Below are 21,167 nucleotides of genomic sequence, written 5' to 3'. Positions count from 1 at the left end.
CCAGAGGGAAAGTTAAAGCGGTTGCGGAAGGCAAGGAAACCAAAATGTCCAAAGGCATCTACTTCCTAGACAGTTTTTTAAAGAGTCTGTGACACATATCATTTCCATTATCCGCGCAAGAAAGGGGAATTCCTGGCGTGGCCGACAAAACGCGGGGACATAGAGTAAACAGACAGCGCAGATCGTGTCACAGGAAGTTACAGTCAGGTTAACAAATACGAACTTCGGGTGGCGTATTCTTCCAACGCTAAAAAGGCCCTTAAAATTCCATTACCTTAAAATGGTTTTAAATGAGTACTTTAAATGTGATTATTTCCTAAACCACACAAGAGTAAAATAGAGCATTTATTGATGGAATAACAAAAGTGCTTTTCTTAAATATTCTTCAAAATACATTTGTACAACTTACAATAATATATCCAAAATAACTGTATATACAAAACATTACCTAGCTTTAATGTATGTGCTTTTTCCCCAAAAATTACAAAGTAACTTTTTAAATTTTTTTGGCAAAGTTCAACCTTAACAGAGGTGACAATTTTAAAGGTTGGTTTAAGAAAATAGAACCTGAGGGAAATTGACACTCAAGAGTCGATGACAAGCAAGAGATTTGGAGGAATATTTTTAGTTTGTTAAATGTGTTTGAGTGATACTTTTCACATTACGAAAATAAACCAAAATGCAGAAAAGGTCACTGTGAAATGCTGGGAAGGGGTCTGCGGACTTGCTCCTAGCATCTCAGACAGCCAGCAGTGCATGTCAATGAGCGCGAGACCACGGCAGCCTGGGGTTTACTTTGTGTTTAGAGAGGACAGTGACACGGCGGCCACGGACTGTTTCCTTCTAATTGCTGTTGATATGGTTGATCTGATTGGCTCTCCGGTGAATTTCATCCAGGAAGTTCTCCAGTTGTTCGATTAGCATCCGTTTTTTAAACCTGCATAAAAAATAAGTGACAGCATTCTCAATGTCTTTCCAATGAATACATACATACCAGCACAGTGTTTTCTTAAAAAGAGAGAAACTGCCTTGGGAAGAAAAATCAACAACTTTATGGTACATAAAATCTGCTCCAAGATTATCAAAGCGTTTTTATAAATACAATATTACGGTTTGTTCCTAAAACAAATAATCCAGGTCTAGGTATAACAGAAAAAGGTTATTCTTTCCACAACCAAAAAGAGAAAGGAAAAAAACATCCTGATATACACAAAGGTCACAAGTATTCCAACGGAATCTGAGCTTCCAAAGCAGTGACTCCAATAGCTGCTTCCTGTGCTCTCTGAAAGTCAAACGCTGAAAGGAATGTGAACCAAGAATGGATATAATCCCCACAAAACAGAAGAAATGATGGAAGCTGGACAGTAACCTTTAAAAATTATGGCATTCTCATCCTGTGCTGACAGTCAGCAACTGCACTAGAGGGGGTGAGGATCTGATAATGCGGGAAACTGCTGAACCGCTGTGCTGTACACTTGAAACCAATGCAAGATTGTGTATCAGCTATACTTCAATAAATAAATAAAAATAAAAACCACAGTCTTGTACTATTGTAATTTGCAGGCTAGCAAATCAAAGATAATTAAACACCGTACCTAAGATGTAGCAAACAAAGTGTCAGTTTTAAAATTTTCAGTAATAGACTAAAATTCTATTTGCCTACATGAGTATTAATACTGATGCTTTTTGGAACATCCAAACACTGCCTGATCCACACGCACTTGTTAACCTGCATCGTATCAGACTAAGAGGTGCGAGAGGGTGCAGGCACCAGGAAAACAGCTAAACCCACAAGAAGCTGAAATTGACAGTGTCACATAAAGAGCAGAAGAGGTTAAATACTCAAAATACATCATCTGAAAAGTTACGGCCTCATCTTGATCCTGCAAAGCGGCCTCTGTTTTAGCTACTCAAGAGGAAGAATTACCTGCTTTTTATCTAGAAAACCTTTAGATGCAGCATGGAAGGAACTGCGGACTAATTAAAAGAAAGGCATATTGGGAAAGTCAGACGATATAAACTTTAAGTTTTCTAAATACTGAAATCCTAAGCCTTGAAGGAAAAGTAAAAAATGCTTTTCCTACTCACTGCACTCACATGAGTGCCCTTTGCAGTTACCGTGTATGATCTTAATCCATGAGACACATAATTCAGAGCACTGAGCCAATCAGAAAAGGACCCATGTGTCCAACTCTGGTCCCCTTAATTACATGTTCTCCCACGTACAAATCAACTGCATTCAAATATTGCCTTTCAAGGTTATTTCTAATCACTCATTAATATCAACTGTAGTCCAAATATACAAAGGAGAAATATTAAAAGCTATAAAATATAAAGACACCAAAAAGTCACAGAAGCTCAGAGAGAATTAGGCCAGTATCTGCAAGCTGTAGGGAGAAAAGATCCATAATTTCTGAAGAATCTGTGTGTGGCTATTTTTTAAGTGAACTTCTTTCAATTTACTAAAAAAAAGAGAGAGAGAGAAGTACTTATATACACATGGCCTAATGACAACACAAGTACAAACGTGCTGCGAGACACTGGCTGTCGACTGGGGCTCCGCTCAGCATCCCGTGCATGCGGTAGGTCACTTACCTTGACGCTTCTTTGATGACATTCTGTAAAAATATTAGTCTTGTTTGTAAACTGCCTTGAACATGCTTCAGTAAAGTGAAGATTCTTTCATATTCTTAAAACAAAAGAAGCAAGAAGAAAAGGCATTTCAATATTTTTCTGTTATAAAACCAAAAGTATCCCACATAAAATTTTCACTGCTCATTAGAGATTTTATAATAATTTTATAATACATCAAAAAAGATAGTAACTTGTCAAATACTCATTTTTTGGTAAAAGTTCCCATAAATATATCAAACATAAAGCTTAGAAGGATGAATAAACGGCTCCCTGGTGGTACCACTGAAAAATAAGAGGCAAGCAGCCTTTACAAAAACCCATCCTTAGGAATTAAATTCTTACCTACAGCTAACATGGGCAAGGACCGAAAAAAAAAATCAAAACATGTTAAGAGTGTTATTGCAGTTCTTCCATTTCAAGTTTTCACATGAAACACTACCCAAAACCATAACCCCCTACATGGCAAGACCAGGCCCAAGTCTTCGGGGCCACCCATGGGTCACCCTACCACTGCAGCAGGTACTACAGCTTCTGAATGAGTGACATATGAGGAACTTTTGGACTCATGTAATAGCTTTTATAACTTTAGTTTTTGGCCCAAACACATCACGGGTCACTATCATAGTTTCTTAAGTGCAGCGGTAAGACTCTGCCAAGAACTTCACAGACATGAGGTCAACTTCACAGACATGAGGTCATTTCACATGCATTCCATCCCTTTGGACCCGCTGCTACGTAAGGACTCCCGCCGCTGGCTGGCACACTGCTCAGGACCTGGGGCCCGTCCCGGCAGGGACCACGCGCGAGTCCTCCGTGGCCCCCCACCTGCTCCACTCTCTACCCGCCACACCTAGCCCGGCACCGTGGGCATGGCAGACGCGCAGTGAGCGGCCGCCAGCTGACTGAAGAGCCCGACTCGGACAGCTCGGAGCTCAGATGTTGCTCACGACTGATCTAAAGTCAGGTGCGTGCTTTTAGTTGATCTGACTGTTTTGGTTTAACACACATAGAAATCACATCTCAGGTTTGTCTCTAGTCATACATACTTCTCCCCGGCTTTCGGATCTCTTTCATTATTTGTGCTTTTAGTTCGGTGTTGACCTCCTCGTGGCTTCTGCAGTGCACCAATTTCCTTCCTTTGTTGAGGGAAGATGCTGGTACATTCTCTTCAGGACACTGTTCTTGATCTCTTGGCTCCTCGTGATTCTCTAAAAACCCACCAATGCTGAGGTCATTGGTTCCTAGATGGTCATGACCCAGAGCCTCTGTGTGATTGGCTGGTCGTTCCAGTGAGCTGGCTGCAGAAGATGCTGAGAAGTCGGTACCCACAGCGTCTGGTGTCACATCTGGTGAAAGGTGGTCGGCCACATGATTTTCAACCACATCGTCTATTGTTGAATCGTTAGTGTCTTCTGAAACTAAACACAAAGATAAGGGGGGAAACGATGAGAGCCAATTTCACAGCACACAGTGAAGAAGGCCACCAAGAACCACAGACCACACCACGTAATGCCCAACCGAGCTCCCCGACGGCTGGGGAGGAACAGAGAAGGTGCATGGTTCTCAAGCTCTGCCAAAGACATGCTGGGCTTCCATGTGAGACATTCACAATATTCACAAAATCTGTACAATGTATAACCTTAGGGAAAAGAAACTAAAGCCCATTTCAAACAACCTTTAGCTCTCTGCTTTACTCTATGGCAATGTTACCGAACGACTAGGGTTTTAATTCTTTAGGGAAATAGACATGATCAAGATCACCCTGGCCAGAGAGCCCTGCTCGCTCCAGCCCGCCTGTGCCTTGCACACGTACCGTCACACAGAGGCAAGGTGGACGCGGGCTCGAGCTGTTCGGTGCTCTGCAGGGGACACACCACCAGCAGGTCGCTTACGACGCGCCCTTTCCTTATAACCGCCTATCTGGTCTCCATCACTTGAGCAACACACAGCAGCCCAGTGCCCACTTCAGAGCATTGGACTACCAGGCTTAAAACCTTGCATGCCAGCCACTTAACATTAGATCATTATACCTGCCCCCAAAGAAAGCAGCTCAATTCTAAGTCCCCCGACTGTTCACCAAATCTCCAGGACACTCCCTGAACTCATCTCTATTTACTGTACAAAGTGTACACTCATCCTCACAGACGTCCCTCGGACTGCTGACTCCTAAATCCTACTCCATGATTTGCAGACTCTACTGAATATTTTCTACAACTCCCCCTTTAACTGAAACCCAGATCTCCTGCAGAGAAACTGCTCTTCTTTTCAGACCTGAAGTAGAAACTGTGCTGGTCAAACACTCCCCACAGACTTAAAAGTAAGGATGTGGGTCACAGACTCCCTCACCTGCCACTACCTCCAACATCATTTCTCCATGCATTCCTGTAAAAACTGCCCTCTGAGGCTCACCATGCCACCCCCTCATCACGATCTTTACTCATCTCCAGGCACACTCCGGTCATGATGTCCCTGGCACCTGGCTCACAGACGTCCTCCCACCGCCATGTCCCTGGGGACGTCGTTCTCCATCACCAGAGTGTGGTCTGTGACAAGAAGCATCAGCGCCATTCAGAGACCTTGCCTGAAACACTCATGTTCAGCCCCACAAACAATGAATTGGAATCTGTGTTTAGCCAGACCACGAAGAGACACATATGCACCCTGGGGCCTGGTAGGGCTGCAGACAGTGACGGCAGTGTCTACCACCTACCACGAACCCAGCCTCCCAGGACCTCAGGTCGTCATCCCCAAAGAACGTTTCCACCTACATCTGCCTCTCAAGTCAAACACAGACCCAGCGAGGGGAGAGCGCAACCCTAGTCTCTGCAATGCCCTTTCTCTTGGCCAGATTCCTGCTACAGCTAACGCTTCACGTTCCCCATTCTTCAGACCCCTGCTAGACACCTGCCTCCTTACCTATCCAACTTAGAGCCCCTCGTGTACATTTCACCAGTGTCCCACTGTTCTCCCGTGACACCTGCCGGGCAATACCCCAAAGCCGAGGACGCTCCCTGCTTGCCCGGGGCCTGCATCTGGCCTGATGAGCAGTACTGGGGAACCCGGTGGGGCTCTGCAGGGCGGCCCCAAGCACCAGCTGTGCCTGGACCTGAGTGATCATGTGACTGCCTCCTCTCCCTCCACAGGAGGCCGTTCAGACCTCTCTGCTCCCAACCTCTCCGACTTTCTATGTCTCTCCGGCCTCCCACCTCCCTCTTCCCAGAGAAAGGAAAGGCCGAGCCCGGGGCAGGAGCGGCTCTGCTTCCCATGGCGAAGCCTGTGCCCACGGCCCTGCCCCCTGCCGCCTGCATGGAAGGAGCCCTCCTTTACCCAGACTCTGGACCAGCCCCACCTCCCCAGCAGGGTTTGGTGATGATGCCCTCACTTCTTCATTTTCAGCCTCTCCCTCTCTCCTGGCTCCATCCCGTCAGCATCTAAACACACTCAACTCTCCGTCATCCCAAGAGCAAAGCAAAACCATGCTGCCTGACCCCCGGCCTCTTCGGCCACCACTGTCCTTCCCCAGCCACACGTCACAGCTGAGCTTGAATCGGCTGCTCACTCGCATCATCCCCGTTTTCTCACCTCTCACTCCTCAACCCTCTTTCTTCTGAGCCCTTCACTCCACCAACATCACTCTTGCAAAAATAGCTGAGACCAACAGAACCTTTCCGATCCTCTCAGTCTGTTTAAGTATTTGAGGGCATCTACCACCCAATTCTCTTTCCCTCTAGCTTCCATGACACTAAGTTCTTCCCTAGTTTCCATTTCTTGCATTCTTCCTTTTCAATCCAGTTTTCTGCACTTATTTCTCCTCTTAACTGGCACTTTCAAAGTGCTATACCAGGCTTTTTCTTCTGTTTCCCTTGGTGGGATCTCACTCACTCCGGGGGGTTTAAGCCTGCCTCCCGCACCTCCACCTCTGCAGCCCAGTCCTCTCCTGGGTGACAAACTAACTCAAATGTCCACCTTCTAACTTAGGATCTGCACTTGGCTGTCAAAGAGGCAGCTCCCAGCTGAACCCAGTCGTTGTCTCTTCCTGCTCCCCCCGACACCCTCACCTACTCCGTGTCCCCAACTCCTTCCTTGCCCCTGGCCCCAGCATCTCGTCAGTCAGCACCAGCACCAAGCCCTCTGCTGCCACGTCCAAGCGTCCTCGGAAACATATCCCTCCTGCAACCCCGCAGCCAGGTCACCGTGAACACTTCTCAGGGTTTCCTGACTGGTTTTTGTGCATCTATAATAATCATGCAGCAACAACAAATATACAGTCAGTGTCCATGATCTCCAATTACCTTAGTATTTTCTCTTTGTGGAAAAGTTTGGTTTTGTTTGAGTCACAGTCCAAATCAGACTCATACAATAGTTTATATATCTTTTAACTACATCTTCATCTATAAAATTATTCTGTACCTCTCCTTTCTCTATGCATTTTTTTTCTGGAAAAACACATACAACACAACAGATTCTTTGTCTTATATAGAGCCCCACAATCTGGATTTTGCTAATTGTATCCCTGTTTTGTTTCATTTATTATGTCTCTTTGTCCCTTGCATTTCTTATAAACTGGAAGGTAGATCTAGAGACTTGATCAGATTGATGTTCAACTTTTTTGGCAAGAGTACTTCACAGGCAGTGTTATATAATCCCACCAGAAGGTGTGTAATATTTGGTTTCTGTCCGATCAAGGTGTTATGTTACCTATTACATTCACTGACAGACGAATGGATAAAGATGTGGTATATATAAATGGAATATTACTCAGCCATAAAAACCAGGGAGATTGTTTCCCCCACTTGCACCAGCGTGGGTAGACTTAGAGGCTATTATGCTACGTGAAGTAAGACGGACAGAGAAAGACAAATACCATATGATTTCACTTAGTTGTGGAACCTAAAAAATAAAATAGACACAGGCTCACATCCACAGAGAACAGATTGGTGGCGGCCACAGTGGTGGTGTGTGTGTGGTGGTGGGGGGGGGTGAGTGAAGCAGGCGCAGGAGGAAGTTTGGGAGAATGCTCGCCACCCTGATCGTGAGTGATGGTCACATGAGCGCGTACACATGCCAAATTCACCGAGCTGTACACTAGGATTTGTGACTTTTACTGCATATATATATAAAAAAAAGGTTATAGTCACATCACTACCTATAATAATAAATCCACTAATTCACTAAGGGCTCCCTAAATTCATTCCTGCCCTCCCATAACATTCCCCACAGTACCGGCGGCCAGGTCTTCATCGAAGCTCTTCAGATCAGTCCCTCTTTTAAAACCTTGGAAGGAATCCCAGAACTGTAACGGCTCCAGGCCCACGCCCCGGCCACTGCCTGCCGGAGCCCGTCTCCCCCCGACACCCCGCTCCGGCTGAGTCCTGTCACTGTCCAGACACCACACCCCTGCCCGAGGGCCTTTGCACACACCACTCACGCCAGCGGGCGGCTGTCCTTCCTTCAGTGGGGTGCAAACCTACTTCCTCACCTCGCGGACTGGTCAGACCCCCGAGAGGCCCGACCTCCTGGCCCGGCCCCATCACACCCAGGGACGCGCTGAAGGCCGTTCTCCTCGCTCTCTGTAAACCAAGGCAGCGACCGCGGTCCCCCTCACCGCCACACCACGGTGCCCAGCACTGACCACGACAGCTCACGCTGGACTAAAGTCAAGGCGGGAATCATCTGTCTGTGAGGATCAATAATGCCCCTTTAAACGCCGCTATTTTGAAATACTTGAGATTTGCAAATGGTATCTCAACAAATGTTCATTAAAAAGACATACAAAAATGATTAATAAACAAGTACCTTCTGACACCCTTTGACTTAATTTTTCCTATGCTCTACTACAAAGAACCAAGCAGCAGCAGACAGTGCTGAAGGAAACCTCTTACTTTTGTGAAGAGGCAGGGGTTTAATGAGATCCGGCCGGGCCTGTGCCACAGGTGCCGGCGGCCCTTTTCCTCCGATGTGGTTGTTCGCGACGGGACCCTGCGGCCGGCCCCGCAGCAGGGGGGACATACAGCGGCGCCTTTTCGGGATCCCTTGCATATTTGGTTCTCCAGGCCGTTTATGCTTATTTTGAGGTCCAGCCACGAATTCATCTGCTTCATCTATCATCATACCCTACAACAAGAAAAGAATTTAATTTCCCTGGATTTAGTTTCTAAATGGCACAACTCATTCTGCTTCCCATTAAAACAGTTATATTGTAACTGTGGTGGCTTTTATTAGCTATTCCACCAAGAAAACTGTTTCAGCTTACTTTACTTCAGAAGCACGAATGAACTGTACGATGGAGCATTTCACACTACCTTCTTGTCCAGCTTGAAGGGATTGCCAAACGTATGCAGCCTCCGCGGCTGGTCAGGATCGAGTTCTCGCAGGGGAGAAGGTACTTGCTTGAGGTATTCCTGGTAATTCCCCATTTGCGCTATAGGAACACTGTGCACTTGATCTTTCCAAATGGTACAAAGCAAAGGAAGTTAGCCTCGCACAACTGCATGCATCCGATTATCGCTGGTGTCTTCCTACATATGAATGGGCCAGGTTCACCCCAAGCAGTATTCTCTTACCACACATTCTAAATCAGTTTGATGCCACTATAAATATTGTAGCATAAAGTCTTTGACATTTTTTAAATAAAATATAAAACTGATGATTTTATCTTCTAAGCAAAACAAAAATATTGCAGATGGTTTCACTGTTCAGAATAGGCCACATGTGTAACCTTACCATGGAAAGGGGCATCTCTTCTACTGGAGTCAGATAAACAGCACTGAATTATAGCAGAATTTTCAGCAAAGCAATGTCACATAGACAACCCTTCTTACAGAGAGCTACAATGGGATTCTTGTATCAGAGATGGGACACAGCTAAAATCTCGTCTGACTTCATGTGTAGTAGGTGCAATGGATACGGTTGAAGGAAATGCCAGAATATGACACAGACTGACTATCTCAGTTAAGCCAACGGAGACCATACATCACGAGAAAATGCTTGTGCATGTACCAGCGTGTAAAAGTACGGAGAAAGAGAACATGGCAACTAAGCTATTTCCATACTGGGGAACAGAGGCTGGGCAAGAGGTAGGAAGAAGCATGGAGGACCGGGGATGACTCACTTTATACTTCACCTGTCAGATGTGATCCTGCCACACTCTTTACAAGTGACTCTGCCATCACGTGCTTTCTCAACATAAAGATGACATTTACAGAAGACACACCAGTATGTAGACCCTGATCTCACCTTCATCCTGTCCTTTAAGAAACCTGCGGGTGCTCTTCAGAAGATTAGACCTCATTCTTGTCAAGTGGTCCAGAAGATTCTGTCTGGGAATATCATACGCGTTTCTAAAGGTCTGTGGCTTCAAATCCTATTGAAAAACATTCAAAGACAAAATTTACTTTCAAACAAAATCAAGAGACACTAAAATCTCTATAGCCTGCAGCACGGGTTTGGAAGTAAGATATAAAAGTTAATTAGCTTAAAAATATACTAAATAATTATGATACCTTCTTAATGAACTGTTTTGGGTCCCAAAAGATAAAAAATTGGTAGTTAGCTCAACCAAAGAATCTCAAATTCACATCTCTCAAGATTCTAGTTTATGTTCTAAGAGAAGTAGTAAATACCCTTTTTTAAATTAAGGTATCATTGATATACAATCTTATGAAGGTATCACATGAGCAACATTGTGGTTACTACATTCACCCATATTATCAAGTCCCCCTTACCACCCCTTTGCAGACACTGTCCATCAGTGTAGTAAGATGCCATTAAGTAGTAATATCCTATAAAATGAATTTCCAAATTTTAAAGATTTGATGTATAATTCACTTACCATGGAATCACCCATTTTAAGTATACACTGGACAAGTGGTGATGCTTACAGTTGCGACACCACCACGGCAATCCGGTTTTAGAACACTTCCATCACCCGACAAAGTTCCCTGTGCCCACCTGCAGGCAGCCCCTATTCCTACCCTGAGGCCACCACCGATCTGGCTTTCTGTCTCTCTGCACTCAGTCACAAGTGGAGTCTTGCAACAGCCAAGCGTCTCTACCTAGCTTCTTTCACAGAGCACGATGCTTTTCAGCGTCATCCGTGTTGTTCCTGCACCCGCAGTCTGGTCCACTTCAGTGCAGAGCAGCTTCCCATTGCCTGGATGCACCACCTCTTCACGCACTCACCAGCTGGTGAGCACTGGGATTGCTTTCAGTTTTGGCTATTATGGATAATGCTATGAATACGTGTGTACAAAGTCTTTGTGTGGACATGTATTTTCATTTCTCTCGGACACCTACAAGAGGAGCCGCTGGGTACACAGCAAGTATAAATTCACTTTTTTAAGACACTGCAAATTATCTTCACCAACAGTGTACGAGAATTCCCATCGCTGTGCATACACACCAACCGTTGGTATTTTTCAGTCTTTTAAATATTAGCTGAAAATTCTAGTGGTATGAAGTGGGATCTCATAATTTGAGTTGGCATTTCCACAGTGGCCAAGGAGGTTGAGCACCTCTTGATGACCTGTTTGAGTTTGTCTACCTCATTTTGAGAAGTGTCTGTTCAAATATTTTGCCCATTGCTTATGGGATGTTTGTCTTATTATTGAGTTGTACAAATTCTTTATATTTTTTTATGTAAGCTTTTATTTAATATATGCTTATCTCCCACACTGTACCTTGCCTGTTCATTTTTCAGGTTCTTACAAAGAAAAAATTTTAATTTTAATGAAGTTCAACCTATCAAGTTTTTTGTGTGTGCTTTTTTGTTGTATTTTAGAAATCTCTGATGATCCATGATCTAGCATCATAATTTTCTTCTGTTTTCTTCTATGTTTATAGTTTTTGTTCTTACATTCAAGACCATGAGCACTTCAAGTAATGTGAGGTAAGGGACAAGTCCATTATTTTGAATAAGGATATCCAATTGTTCCAGCACCATTTGTTGAAAGAACTGTCTTCTTACCCACGGGCTTATTTTGGCACCTTTCTTAAAGACTGACTGCGTGAATGAGGGCCTATTCCTAGACTCGATTCTGTTCTACTGATCTGTATGCTTATTCTTATGCCAACAAGACACCAAAGCTTTACAGTAACTTTTAAAATTAGATAGGGCAAGTCTTCCAATTTCATTCTTTTCCAAAATCGTTTCAGCTATTTCAGGACCTTCACATTTCCATATAAATTTAGATTCACCTTGTCTGTTTCTACAAAAACGGCTACTGGGATAAAGATTATCTTAATAGTGAGTACTCATAAAGCACTTTGGATCGGTCTGTACGCTCCGGGTCACCAGACAAGCCCCAAACCACAGCGTCTCCACCACCAGCTGCGGGCCGCTGAGCAACCGCGAGGCCCCCATTCCCTTATCTATAAAATCAATGGGCTGGTTTGCTCATCAGTCCATCCATTCATCTATTCACCGTGTACAATATTTCTTTTAATGCTGAAGTTCAATGATTCAATAATAGTATAATGATCATTATTCTACAGAGTATAGACGTACCTCTTAAAGTTCAGACTATCAGTTAACAGAAAATGTGATTCATCTGTTAATACAACAGACTGACTAGAGCAGTACTAAACCCACAGAACTACTACCTTATTGAGCAGAGCGACCTGGAAGCCGGTGTACTCCTTCATGTTAAGGTCTAGCAGCCTGTGAGGGACATCCTCCGAGATCCCCTGGAGGAGTTGCTGGAAATCTTTCCTGTAGGCTGTCGATAAACCATGCGATCGGCTTCGGACCTTAATGCCAGTCTCCTGTACTACTTTTTTGCCTACAGATCCAATGACTCGATCAGATTCTATTTTGGCCTAAAATAAAAATAAAGAAGAGTTATCTTGACATAAATCTAAATTGGTAAATTAAATACTAATAGTTTTATTCCATAAATATTTATCTTAAAAGTACATAAGAAATTAAAAACTAACAGCATAGTTTAAGTACTTGGTTAACCTAAGCATAGCTTAAACAATGTTGTCTTATGATTTCAAATCATGACAGTTCTGACCTTTTGGAGCACGGCAAGCCAACATGACTCCTTCATTTATCACACTTAAGCCCACTACGCTTGAAACACGAAATGTAAAAGCTCCCTAAAAGAAAATATGCACTTCCAATTCAGGTGATATAAAATTAGAAAAAAATCTCATCGATGTTTATGTAAAGACACTGTTACTTATACATAACTAAATGTCCATAGATAAGGCAAATTGTCAAACAGTTTCTCAATGAAAAGCTAATAGCAATATTTTGACTCTGTTCAACCTACATTTCAATTAGCAGTTAAGGTATAATGGCACAAGTACTGGAAAAATAATGTATTTGATAGACACTAATAACCTGGCAAGTCAAACCGCATCATGCTTGGCGACCAGTGTCTCCTGAGGTGATCTCTGCCCACAACAGTGGGACTCAGTGTTTCTGCAAACATTTCAAAGGAACTACCATTTTGAAAGAAACGCACAGGTTTTAAAACATAAAGCAAAAGAAACTGATTCTTTGACAAAGAAAAAGCTTCTAACATAAATTTCTCAAAAGAAAACAAAGAACATTCACATATAGGAAGTCTAGGACATTAATGAAGCAGTTTTCATAAACTAGGAATTATTATTTAAAAGCAACATTTCAAAACATAAGCATACCATGTATTTAAGACACAATTATGTTAATATATGACAGAAGTGGTTTTAAAATGTAATATATTAATGTAATGGAATTCCATCAGAACCATCAAGAATTAGCACCTGGCCTGTTAACCATCTTAGCCAAAACATGGAGCGGCTACCTGCTGACTCAGTTTCTTGAGGTACGAAACGACACTGTAACTCAGCCCGTACTCCATACTGTCTGCTATTAGGCTAGGGGCTCCCATCATTCTGACAGCTTTCTTCAGAGGCTACAGGAAAAAAGAAAACATCACTCAGCCCACAGCATGTCAAAAATGTATGGCTACATGACATCAGTTCTGAAAATTTCTCTAAAAAAAATTCTCCTTTTCTTCAATAAGAGACTTAACGTCATCATATTTTACTTCGATTTAAAGAGTTAAAAAGGATCAGAGGCTATACCACCACCCAAGGCAAGAAAGGGGAAAGTCCCAGACAGCTTAATATCGCTGCAGACACTAGATTCAGAAGAAATGTGCCAGAGCCGCACTGCTGGAGAAGGTCTGGTGGACCCTGGGGAGCGAGTGAAAGGAGTCGAGGGAAACAGAAGGTTTCTCCCTCGGGTAACTGAACGGGCCGTGGCTCAGCCACTCGCTAGCTCTGTGACCCTGGACCAGCACACAGTGCCTCTCTGTGCCTGAAGTTCCTCACTTATAAAATAATAGTAGTATCTATGCCAGAGGGCGGTCATAGGATTATATCAACACATGGGAAGCACATATGAAACCATGTGGCACACACACTCAGTAGGTGTCAATGATCACTACGACCACCATCAGCTAAGCTGAAGAAACAGAAACATGCTCGGAAGGAAAAACGAGGAGGAGGAAAAACCAGCCTGGTATTTGCTGTGGATGTGGGATAGTGAGCTAATTTTCAGTCATAAGGAAGACTGTTTGCCATGAAAATACCGCCAGCAGGGCCGCCTAGTGCACGGGAATGGGGGACAGAAAGATGGACTTGGCCGCCGTTCCCTGACGGATCAGGAAGTGTGTCAGCACCCATGTAGGACTGGAACCGAATCCCAGCTCTGACATTCAACACCCACGCAGCTTCGCTGACTCCCCTAGGCTGCTGCGTGATCGAGTCAGCGTATGCCAGCAAGGCTCATTCAGTGTCCTTCCTTCTCTCTCTCTCACGTGGCAGACACTATGTGCTAGACACACAACTTAAATCTTACAATTAAAAAATATGATTTTCAAAGCTTAAGAAATTAATATTCTTAATAGGGACCATTTAGAAAGAGTTAAATGCTGTATTATTCCTGTATTAAAAGCAGAAGTAATGCTTACAAGTGTACGTGTTTTTGTTAAGTTACTTTTCATAAAATAAATAATGTATTCAATAATATGCATGCAATTGGTCTTACCTACTATGATACACTGAGTTTTAAGTAATCAGAGACTCATAGTCCTAGAAATACATGGTTACGTGAGAATGTATACTTACACACTACCTAAAAACGTATTTCTGGAGATTTAGGGAATAATGCAACAAAAACCATTTTGTATACTTTAAGAGAAATCATTATAAAACTGCAACTTAAAAAGGTAGTAAGAACATTGAGGTTAAAGCCTAAACCCTACGGCCAGGCTGCCTGGGATTCGACCCCAGTCTTCCACGTAGCAGCCACGAGCCTCGGACCAGCTGCTCCACCTGCGAATGCCTTGACTTCCTCACCTGCAAAGCCGGAGCACTGGCCTCTGTTCTGCAGGGTCACTACAGAAAGTAAACGGGGTCACCGCATGGGAAGCATTAGGACAGCACGAGGCCTAGGGTAAGCACTGCTTATCATCATTTTTCTGCAAATCAGTGAAGTATTTCTTTCCCAATACACATCAAAAACGTATACTGATCATCTGTACACTCAATTCTCACAACATTTAATCTAGAACAGCAATACAGTAGGTTTTAGTATCCTGGGCGAACTGTGAGCGTCATGGATACAAAGTTTTGCCACAGGCGCTGCTCCGACAGAGCGCCTTACCCCAAGGTAGTACGGGGGCATCGTCTTCAGGTAGCTCTCGAATGACTGTCTCCACTTCAGTGTCGGTTTCGCCTTATGCACTTTGAACAAGTCATCTGTGGATGCACAACGTCAACTGTCACCACTCACTGTTTGCACACATGGAAATTAAGCCAAGTTTTGAATTAAGTCAAGCTTCATTTCAAAGTCTGCTGTCTTGTAAGGGAGAGTAACATTGAACCTAGTCTTTAACAAAATAAAAAGTGCTAAAATTTTTGTTTCTGGCATCTTTGAGAAGTAATACCATTTTAAAAATGAAAAGGTGTCAATTATGATCTAAAATGACACACAGTAATAAAGACAGAATCAGAAAATACACAAGAAAATATATACTTTATCTAGACCTAGACACGAAACAGATTCGAAGACAGAAACAAGGGATACGCAACATTTTCTGTTAAAACACTTATTAATACTCTGAGTATAATTTTTTAATTTGATGTAATTCCATGAAGGGAAGTCTTCTCCAACAGTAATGCTCAAAAAATGATGGCCATATGGCCCCCATAAACTAACATTAGGCTTTTATAATATAATTTTGGGACAAATTATTTCATTTTTAAAAAAATTCACAAAAAGAAAATTAAAGTACAGATTCTTAGAAAGAAAATACACTCAGATCTTATAAAAATGCTTCTACAAAATGTCGTATTTACCAAATACAAAGCCTGCTTTACCAATTCTAACTATGTAAGACATTTAACTTGTAGGGAACTTAAAGTATTTAATTAAAAAATTTTAAATACGCTATCTTCAACAGTTTGTAGAATCAGAGGTGTTTAGACTTTCAATACAAACAACCTTAGAGAGGTTCAATATTTTAGAGTATTTAAAAACATTTTCATTAATTTCCAGAAGACAAGACTACTTATTAATTAATTCCCAAAGTTTGTTTTTAGGAAAGTGCGTATGTGCTAAGCCACAGAGAACATGGCAAGAGCGACTTACCTAAAAGGGGGAGGAGGACGGGGTAATTGTAAGGCATCACGAATAAGTTGACACAGTTCAGGGCTGTGCTGGCTTTCAAGTAACCGAAGGGATGGCCAAGTTCACTATATTTTGCACTATTGCTCACATACACCTGTCAAAAGGGAGTGGTTAAAAACTTCACATTTAATAGCCTTTGTAGTATATGTCACATAAACCACTGATTCAATTTAACTTAAGAAACATCCAACTTATTGTAAATCATTACAGTTGTTCAACTCACCTGCCAACATGTTTGAGGAGATTTCCTTTCCAGGATAAACTGAGTCAGAGGTGAAGGTTCTAACTCATATTTGTCAAAAGGCAACTTGTCAATAACCATCGGTTCACAGTCTGTACAGGAAAACTTCACTACAGGATGAGATGTACGAGGTGGCTGGAGGGGAAAGTCTTATTATTACTATTTATACAAAATACCAGAAACAAACTAATTTTCAGCATCCCTCACTACCAAAATTTACTCAGTTCCTCAGGTTTGCTCTGAGAGTATAATTTACTATTCAAAGCACCATTAACCTGAAAGAAAATACTTAAAAGTATAATGCTTATGCTACTAACAACATATGTTTCAATAAAGAAATCAAAGAGGAAATAAAAAAAATATCTGGAGAATAATCAAAATAGAAACAATGATTTACGACCTTTGGGACACAGCAAAAGCAGTTCTAAGAGGGAAGTTTACAGTGATACTGTGAAAAACCTCAAATAAGCGATCTAACCCCATACCTAAAGGAACTAGAAAAGGCCCAAGGTTAGTAGAGGAAAGAAGTAATTAATAAAGATCAGGGTGGAAATAAATGAAATAAACACTAAAAAATATACATAAAAGATAAAACTAAGAGCGGGTTCTTTGAAAAGATAAATGAAACTGATAAATCACTTTTAGCTAAACTCATCAAGAAAAAAGAGAGTGGACTCAAATAAATAACATCAGAAATGGAAAAGAAGTTACAACTGACACCACAGAAATACAATCATAAGAGAATACCATGAAAAATTTTATGCCAATATTAGGCAACATTTCAATTAGAAACATGCAATCTTCTAAGACTGAACAAGGGAGAAATAGGATATCTGAACAGATCAATTACAAGTAAAAAATTGAATCAGTAACCAAAACACTTACAACAAACAAAAATCCAAGACCAGATGCCTTCATAGGAGAACTTGGCCAAATAGTTAACAAAACCAAATAAACACACCACAAGAAAAGAAATTACAGACCAATATCCCTGACGAACACAGATGCAAAAATCTTTGACAAATCCGAGCAAACCAGATTCAAAAACATGTGAAAAGTATCCTTCACCACAAGCAAGTAGGATTTATGGTAAATATCCATAAATCAATCAATGTGATATACCATATTAACAAAGAGAGGAATAAAAACCATGCGATCATCTCAACAGATGAAAAAAAAAGCATTTCACAAATCCAAACAAATCAGAGACAGTAATTTGAAAAGATACGGGCACCCCATGTTCATTCCTGCATTATTTACAGTAGCCAAGAACTGGAAACCATCTAAGTGCCCATCAATAAATAAATGGATGAAGAAGACGTAGTACATATACAACGGAATATGACTCAGCCATTAAAAAAGAATGGAATCTTGCCATCTGTGAGACCATGGATGGGTCTAGAAGGTATTATGCTAAGTGAAATAAGTCAGAGATAGAAAGTCCTCAACTGTAGCAATTTAATTACTGATATAGTTGCTTCTAAACTTATCATACATCTTGATCAGTAAGTTTTTAAATATGCAATTTATTAGGCTATATATATATTTATTCATAAATTATTTGTAAATTATTAATTTACAGGGGCATAAAATATATACCAAAATAATATTAGAAACAGGAGAAAAAAGGAAACACAAACAGAAGTTTTCCTGTTCCCTTCAGCATCCCGGTAGGCTGTTGGGGCTACTCATCCCTGCGGTGTACCTGCCCTTCTCTGGAGGTCCTGCTCTAAACAGACAGAAAACACAGTGCGAGGGGAGCCGTGGCACTCTATTTCTCCCCTTAATAAATAGTCTCCTTCCCAAATACCCCACAAATTGAAGATTGGTGAAGAAAATACGACCTGTGAGGAAATAACCCGAGATTCCATAGCTATAAATGACTCTTCTTAGCTTCTGTCACTCCTGCACACTGGCAGTTTCCAGTTGCAGCGCTGGCACCGGATCCTCCTCGGTCCTCTCATGTGTCCAACTGCCTACTGGACATGACCTGAGTGTGGCAGCTCAAAGTTCCTCAGATGCGTGATTACCCAATTCGTTATTTCTCCCCCAAACCACAAGACCGATTCTAAAAACCTAGCTGTTATCCTTAACCTCTCCCTCTTATCCTCCATATTTCACTGTCATACGGATTTAGACAAAATACCACAAATTCTAAGCCACTTAGCAGAATACATGAAATGTGGCAGGAACTCAGTATTTAGTCACTGCCCTCTGTCAATACTAAATTCTTCTCTCTCTAGAAATTCATCTTCTGTTTCTTTCTCACCACTCTAATTCACGCCCTTGCCACTTCTCAGCCGAGGCTAGCACGACTGCTCATCATCCATGGGTCTCCCTAGGGAGTCAGCCCCCTCCAATCAACCCCATGCCCATGAAATATCACAGGATCATTTCATCTCTCTGTCTGAAATCACTGGTAAAAGTGGCAGCTAATCACCGAAAAACAGGGTCCATATCCTTCCCTTTAAATACCACAAGCAAAGACCCTTGATCTGGTCACTGTAGGCGTGGTGAGCCCACCCCGACACACTGTGCTCCTGCCGCACTGGCTACCTGCACACAGCTCAATCCTCTTCACGCCGCCCTGAGTCTTATGTCATCCCTCGATGCTTCTCCCACACGCTGCAAACAGACTCAGTTTCACAGTCTGGTCTGGAACGTACAGACCGCTCAGGGACGCTCTGATGCCGTCCCACACGTGAGATGCCCCACTCACACACCAGGCAGTTCAGCACCACCTCCCGGGCTCTGCCCACCCTTCCATCAGCACAAAGCGCAGTCGGGCTTCAATGTGATGGGCCTGCGGGTCGGCAGGGACCAGCTAAAGGCTACACTTACTCCCTGCACTCCTGTGCTAAGCCTGCACCCGGCACACAGCCTCCTGAGTCAGTCCATGAAACTGCCCATATTTTCAGATGAAAATACTGAGACCCAAGAGGAAAGGGCCACGGGGATATCCTGGAGGACTTGGTGACGAAAATTCTGCATTTATTATTTAATTCCCAAAACAACCCTATGAGACAGGAACTACTTACTCCATTTAACAGATGGGAAATTGAAGCTTAGAGAAGATAACCAACCAGAGGTACACGGCTAGAACTGATAGGCCGTGATCCAGATTTAGAACCAGCCTCTAATAAACCACCTTCAATTTCAGTATCAATACTTCTTATCTAAATATACCTATTTGCTGAAAATTTCATCTCCCTGCTAATATCCTTCTGCTAATAATTGTGCCAATTCCTTCCAATACTTCCTCTTTCCCATGATTCTCTCTTCCATCACCTAATTCAAACTCTTAGCAACTCTGACGTGAACAACAGTGACAGCCCTCGAGGTAACTGCTTACCTCCCAAATCGCCCCCAACTCTGCTGCCTGTGACCACTACCTGCCTGTCCTAAAGTGGCCACCCCGTTAGAACGTCTGTGGTTGTGTCATGACCCGACGGAAACAGGCTCAGATTCCTTACCTCTGCATCTGTGACAAGCAAGTTGGTCCAAGGGCCCCACACCTGCACACATCGAGACCCACCTCACGTGGCTCTTCTTAGTCCTCTTTTACTTTCTTGCTTTTCTCTCATACTATTTTCTCCTCCAGCTGAAACACTACCCACACTTCAAAATTCTCTATGGCTTGTAACAGTTTGCAGTACACCCCCAGAGCGACTTAATAGATTATGCTGGTGAGACTGCTCTTCGATTTCTTTCTATCAGAACTTCCCAAGCACCACAGGTACTACTATAGGTGTCAAATAATGCAACGAAACAAGTTACCAACAAGGCCTATTTCATACAGAGATGCTCTTTGACCTGTTAACAGGGAAAGGGCTCCAGGAGAGGAAACCCAACGACCAAGCAACCTAGAGCTTCTCCGTGGGCAGAGCCTCAAAGCCTCGGCCGGTAAGCCAGGAGGAGCCCAGGCCTCGCAGAGTCTGGAAAACCTCGGGCTCGCGGACTACTTCATCAAATCCCTCATGGATAAAGGAAGTGTCACTTTATAGACCTTACACAGAGTAACAGTTAAGAATGATCCTGAGGAGTTGATACAGGTTTAAAGCACAAAAGGTTTCAAAAAGGGTTCAGCTTAAGTCATAAATTATATTCATGCTGCACAACATTATTAAAGACTGCTTAATGATCTTTGAAATACAACTGTTATATTCTAAGGGTAACAGCAAAGACCACTGTCACGCTCTCCCACAGAATATCCTGTGATGTCCTCAGTACTAAAAAAGTACTCTCTGAAAAAAGCAGTGTATTAACTTGATTGAGTAGATATTAATTTATATACAGCTACCCTATTTCTGTAAGAACCATAGTGAACAGGGAAAATTCACCAAGATCATTCAACAAGGCTCATTGTTTCTAAAAATAACTCACATAAACAAGACCAGAAGATCTTTTCTATCTTAAATCTCCAGACTGCAAACCCTAAATATAGCTAAAACGATGCACAGCAACATGAATTTCTAAGACTGAATCCTAAAAGATTGCAAACAATCAGAATTATTTTCTAAGCCTTCATTTAAATTCTAAATTGTGTCCCAGAAACAAATCCTCATGTTACACTCTAAGTCCAAAGAGAAACTTCTGGTCCAGCTATGA

At 42.5% G+C, this 21,167-nt stretch overlaps 1 protein-coding gene across 2 annotated transcripts in view; it reads right to left on the bottom strand.

Annotated features, from left to right (window-relative positions):
- Window positions 1-326: 326 nt before the first annotated feature.
- INTS6 (integrator complex subunit 6) overlaps window positions 327-21,167 on the bottom strand; it is an 80,110-nt gene continuing 59,269 nt past the window's right edge. For both annotated transcript variants that reach the window (XM_037011664.2, XM_073230050.1), the window contains exons 9-19: window positions 16,542-16,694; window positions 16,280-16,412; window positions 15,293-15,387; window positions 13,425-13,535; window positions 12,235-12,450; window positions 9,871-9,997; window positions 8,937-9,079; window positions 8,517-8,748; window positions 3,681-4,052; window positions 2,596-2,689; window positions 327-937 (exon numbers count right to left, since the gene is read on the bottom strand). In XM_037011664.2, the coding sequence (XP_036867559.1) occupies window positions 844-937; window positions 2,596-2,689; window positions 3,681-4,052; window positions 8,517-8,748; window positions 8,937-9,079; window positions 9,871-9,997; window positions 12,235-12,450; window positions 13,425-13,535; window positions 15,293-15,387; window positions 16,280-16,412; window positions 16,542-16,694 (1,770 nt within the window). In that variant the 3' untranslated portion in view covers window positions 327-843. The remainder of the gene's footprint in view (window positions 938-2,595; window positions 2,690-3,680; window positions 4,053-8,516; window positions 8,749-8,936; window positions 9,080-9,870; window positions 9,998-12,234; window positions 12,451-13,424; window positions 13,536-15,292; window positions 15,388-16,279; window positions 16,413-16,541; window positions 16,695-21,167) is intronic.

Source organism: Manis javanica, chromosome 1 (genome assembly GCF_040802235.1).
Source record: "Manis javanica isolate MJ-LG chromosome 1, MJ_LKY, whole genome shotgun sequence".
Lineage (NCBI taxonomy): Eukaryota > Metazoa > Chordata > Mammalia > Pholidota > Manidae > Manis > Manis javanica.
Note: the sequence above shows the minus strand (reverse complement) of the source record. Positions and strands in the feature narration are given on the sequence as shown.